Source organism: Micropterus dolomieu, linkage group LG09 (assembly GCF_021292245.1).
Source record: "Micropterus dolomieu isolate WLL.071019.BEF.003 ecotype Adirondacks linkage group LG09, ASM2129224v1, whole genome shotgun sequence".
Lineage (NCBI taxonomy): Eukaryota > Metazoa > Chordata > Actinopteri > Centrarchiformes > Centrarchidae > Micropterus > Micropterus dolomieu.
In genome coordinates, this window is record NC_060158.1 from 4,153,649 (window position 1) to 4,158,935 (window position 5,287).

The following is a 5,287-nucleotide window of genomic DNA, read 5'->3' on the forward strand; positions in this document are numbered from 1 at the left end:
GCAGTGTTGTTAAATGTGCTGCAGTGATGTTAAATGTGCTGCAGTGTTGTTAAATGTGCTGCAGTGTTGTTAAATGTGCTGCAGTGTTGTTAAATGTGTTGCAGTGTTGTTAAATGTGCTGCAGTGATGTTAAATGTGCTGCAGTGTTGTTAAATGTGCTGCAGTGTTGTTAAATGTGTTGCAGTGTTGTTAAATGTGCTGCAGTGTTGTTAAATGTGCTGCAGTGATGTTAAATGTGCTGCAGTGTTGTTAAATGTGCTGCAGTGATGTTAAATGTGCTGCAGTGTTGTTAAATGTGCTGCAGTGATGTTAAATGTGCTGCAGTGTTGTTAAATGTGCTGCAGTGATGTTAAATGTGTTGCAGTGATGTTAAATGTGCTGCAGTGTTGTTAAATGTGCTGCAGTGATGTTAAATGTGTTGCAGTGATGTTAAATGTGCTGCAGTGATGTTAAATGCGTTTTAAATTTTTTTTATTTAAAGGCATGTCTTATCACTCATATGCTAATGATAACCAGTCTCTTTTTGGCCTGATGACTATGACAATCTGACCGCACTGAGGACTGGTTGGCTGAAATCTGTGACTTGTTCATGTTTCTTTCGTTTCAGAAACATTGCCAAGCTCAAACCTGTTCCCTGAAAACCGGAACTTGAGATGACAATTCATGCATTAATTTCCCCCCTGGTTATATTACTGTAACTCCCTTTTCACCTGCCTCAGCAAGTCGTCCCTGGTCCATCTACAAATGGTCCAAAATGCTGCAAGGCTGTTGACCAGGTCCAGCTGACCTAGTCACACAACACCAGTCCTGTCTTCATTAAATTGGCTCCCTGTCAAGTTCAGGATTCAGTTCAAAATGTTCCCTTTGACATGCAGAGCCCTGTATAGTCAGTCACCCGGGTACATCTCGGACCTGTTCTACCCATATACCACCAGTAGGTCACTTAGGTCCTCAAACTAAGGCCAACCAGTTGTTCCGTGTTTGCGTCTGAAAACTAAAGGTGCATTTCAGGTCTTTGTTTCGCTGATAGCTGTTTAATGTGTACAATGGTGTACCTTTTAACAGCCATAAATGCCTCAGTTTTAGTGACTTATTACCTTTATTGTTATGTTCGTTACTTAACTATTTTACAGTTTTATTGTTGCTGCTTAGCCTATGTATTGTTGTAAAACACCTTTACTGACCTTTGTGGACGATTATCTAAGGCTGTGAGTTTGGTCCCTCTCCTTAAGTTGCCTTCACTGCCTGGGCAGTAACTCTGCAAGTCCGATTGGCATCTGCAGTTCTCATCACAAGTGTTGAAGACTTTTTGTTTGGCTTCGGGTGCCACCTCATGTCTCTCTTCCGGGTCCCATCCAAAGACCAATGGGCAGACGGAACAGGCCACCCAGGACCTGAAGACGGCTCTGCTCTGAGTTTCAGATCATCACCCCTCCTCCTGTAGCAAACAGTTGCCCTGGATGGAGAATGCTCCCAACTCCCTCACCAGCTCTTCCACAGGTATGACAACATTCATGGTCTTCCTGGGTTTTCAACCTAGCCTGCTAAACCTGCTGAAGTAGCAGTTCCTTTGGTGCAGGCAATGGGTTTGAAGAGAGGCCCGGTCTACCCTTATCCATAATGTGGCTCGCAATCCGACGCCTGGCTGACTGGCACCATGTTCTGCTGCCTCATACCAGCCTGGTCAGAAGTTGTGGTTGTCCTCCAGGGATTTCCCTCTACAAGTGGAGTCGCATAAGTTGGCGCCTCATTTTTGTCGACTCGTTTGAGATTGAAAAGGTCATAAACCCCTTAGACATTTAAGAGTAGGCTTAAGACTTTCCTCTTTGATAAAGCTTATAGTTAGGGCTGGCTCAGGTGAGTCCTGAACCATCCCTTAGTTATGCTGCTATAGGCCTAGACTGCCGGGGGATTTCCCATGATGCACTGAGCTCCTCTCTCCTCTACTTTCTCTCCCTCTGTATGCAACCTCATCCCATTATTGCATGTTACTAACACAACTTCTCCCCTTTCTGGTAGTCTTGTGCTTTCTCGTCCCTCTCCTCTCTCCTCCTATCACTTCCTGCAGGTGTTTCTGGCTCTGGAGCTGTGGAGTCTGGATCTGTAGAGGCTGTGGGGTCTGGAGCTGTGGAGTCTGGATCTGTAGAGGCTGTGGAGTCTGGATCTGTAGAGGCTGTGGGGTCTGGAGCTGTGGAGTCTGGAGCTGTGGAGGCTGTGGGGTCTGGAGCTGTGGGGTCTGGAGCTGTGGAGTCTGGAGCTGTGGAGGCTGTGGGGTCTGGAGCTGTGGGGTCTGGATCTGTGGAGGCTGTGGGCCCCAGATTGGAGTTTGAGGGTGTTGGGTTTTTTTCTGCAACTAACTGACCAATGGAAGCTTGGTCGCCTAAGACTCTTCTTATCGACTAACGGTTAGGTCTCAGCTATTCAAAAACAAATGACAATAAAATATATGTCAAAAATAAAAATCATAGTGTATGGTTACAGATCAATAATTAGTGTAATTAAAGACTCGGAGACTCAGCGTGCAGTGAGAGAAGTTTCTGACAGTTCAAACTTTATTAGCAGTTCCTCTGTGAACAAACAAACAAGTCTTGATGGTTGGAAAGTAAATGATGACTGTATGTACATTTTAACACACAGAGCAGATCTGAGATCAGCAGCTGTTTTAATGTTTCAGCATTAGACTGAATGCAGAGGGTGAGACGCATGACAGACACACAGACAGTCGATTGTTGGAAAACTACAACGGCCAGAGTTTAAAGAAAATGGGGACGACCAATCAGGAACAAGCTGAGGAGCGAAAACAAACAGGAAATTGAACATTGTAGTTTAGTTGCAGTTTAGCTTGGTGTTGTTGTTGTTGTTGTTGTCATGGCAACAGTATTCCACCACGGGGTTGGCTCTGACGGGAAAAAAAACACAAAAGCACTCATTTACTCGGTGACTCGGCTGATGATCATGTAAATATCATTAGATTCTGCAGTGTGTCGTTTTTAGTAACATATCTATGTTGTGATGCAAAATCTTAAGAGCATCACAGCACAAGAAAACTGATCAATTAAGTGACTGAATGATTGAAAAATTCAGTCAGACAAACATTTGTGATTTTTAGTCCCTATGTGACATCATATATTCATTTCTTCTCTGTTGTGGGTCTCTGACTATTGGTGAACAGTGAGCAGGGTCTTTCTTTCCATTTGTCCCTGAATGCAGCACAAGTTGAAACGTTTGTTTTTTGGTGCAGTGTGAATGTGCAGTAGTTTGGGCACAGCAGTTAGAGGTGTGTTCAGCTGCACTGGGACCTGATTCATTCCATCAGTAGAGACACGGTGAATGATGATACCTGGAGTCGCTGAGCTTCCACAGGTCAGAGGCACAGCATTTAATTCATGGCTAAAAGAAGAAAACAGAGATTTAAAAAGGTCCACTTTCACTTCTGAAGTGATAAATTAGTTGGTTGAACAGATACAGATAATGCTGTACTCGCTCATCCCCAGTAAATATTACTATAACGAGTACAGTCTAGGCCTGCTCTATATGAAGAGTGCAATGAGATAATTTGAAGGGGCAGAATTGAATTGGCTGTGGGGCAGTGTGATGTCCTTTACCCTTTGTGGTGGCGAGGGTGGAGTCATCAGATTGGTCTGGTTTGTCAGCTGGTGTGACTGCAACAAAGAAACAAGATGGAGGCTCATTAACACTAAGTGAGGCCACACCTGTGTGATGTCACTCTCTCAGGAAACCTTTGTTTTGTTGGAAGGCTTCAAACTAACCGTTGCATGTCTCTTGATGATTCATAGTGTTCAGTACTTCAAATTCTTAATTGAATTGTTTGTTTGTCCATCCTACATTCTTTACATCAACTCCTGAAAACTGCATCTAGACCCTTTGGCATCTGAATTCTTCTTTCATAAAAATAAGGAACACATGGACTCTGAATGTTTGGAACATAAAGAACGTGTGAACCACTGGTGGTCAGTCATCAGTCTCAGTTTACCTTCAGTGGAGTCTGGAGTTTCTGGACTCTGCTGCTCAGGTTCCTTGGTATCTGACTTTTCAGAGTCATCCTGGTTCACCTCCTCTTTCTCCTCAGTGACATCAGACTCCAGCATGTCACTGCTGTCCTGATTGTCAGGCTCAGCTTCATTGTCATTATTGATCTGACTCGTGTCACTGTCGGTCTCATTAGTGTCACTGTCGGTCTCACTCGTGTCACTGTCGGTCTGGGTTTCGACGTCCTCATCTTCATCCTTGATAGCACTGTCGTCATTCCCTTCACTGTTGTCATCCTCTGAGATCACCTCCTCCTCATCTCCTGCTTGTTTCACCTCCTCTGACATTTCCCTGTCATTTATTTCATCTCCCTCATCCCTCCCCACTGGTTCCTCACTCCCTGCCTCCCCTCCCTCCTCTGAGTCTTCTGAGGCCTTGCTGTCATCCTCATCAGCCGTGGTGACCTTAGAGTCAGAGTCTGTTTCGGTCTTCTCAGCTTCAGCCTCAGAGTCAGAGTCAGAGCCGGAGTCAGAGTCAGAGTCTGTCTCAGTCTTCTTAACTTCAGTCTCAGAGTCAGAGTCAGAGTCTGTCTCAGAGTCTGTCTCAGTCTTCTTAACTTCAGTCTCAGAGTCTGTCTCAGAGTCAGAGTCTGTCTCGGTCTTCTCAGTTTCAGCCTCAGAGTCAGAGTCAGAGTCTGTCTCAGAGTCAGAGTCTGTCTCGGTCTTCTCAGTTTCAGCCTCAGAGTCAGAGTCAGAGTCTGTCTCAGAGTCAGAGTCTGTCTCGGTCTTCTCAGTTTCAGCCTCAGAGTCAGAGTCAGAGTCTGTCTCAGAGTCAGAGTCTGTCTCGGTCTTCTCAGTTTCAGCCTCAGAGTCAGAGTCAGAGTCTGTCTCAGAGTCAGAGTCTGTCTCGGTCTTCTCAGTTTCAGCCTCAGAGTCAGAGTCAGAGTCTGTCTCAGAGTCAGAGTCTGTCTCGGTCTTCTCAGTTTCAGCCTCAGAGTCAGAGTCAGAGTCTGTCTCAGAGTCAGAGTCTGTCTCGGTCTTCTCAGTTTCAGCCTCAGAGTCAGAGTCAGAGTCTGTCTCAGAGTCAGAGTCTGTCTCGGTCTTCTCAGTTTCAGCCTCAGAGTCAGAGTCAGAGTCTGTCTCAGAGTCAGAGTCTGTCTCGGTCTTCTCAGTTTCAGCCTCAGAGTCAGAGTCAGAGTCTGTCTCAGAGTCAGAGTCTGTCTCGGTCTTCTCAGTTTCAGCCTCAGAGTCAGAGTCAGAGTCTGTCTCAGAGTCAGAGTCTGTCTCGGTCTTCTCAG

General features: G+C 45.5%; 1 protein-coding gene across 1 annotated transcript in view; it reads right to left on the reverse strand.

Annotated features, from left to right (window-relative positions):
- Window positions 1-2,543: 2,543 nt before the first annotated feature.
- stm (starmaker) overlaps window positions 2,544-5,287 on the reverse strand; it is an 18,627-nt gene continuing 15,883 nt past the window's right edge. The window contains exons 11-14 of the mRNA XM_046059082.1: window positions 3,995-5,279; window positions 3,606-3,662; window positions 3,341-3,390; window positions 2,544-2,899 (exon numbers count right to left, since the gene is read on the reverse strand). Coding sequence (XP_045915038.1) covers window positions 3,380-3,390; window positions 3,606-3,662; window positions 3,995-5,279 — 1,353 coding nt within the window. The 3' untranslated portion in view covers window positions 2,544-2,899; window positions 3,341-3,379. The remainder of the gene's footprint in view (window positions 2,900-3,340; window positions 3,391-3,605; window positions 3,663-3,994; window positions 5,280-5,287) is intronic.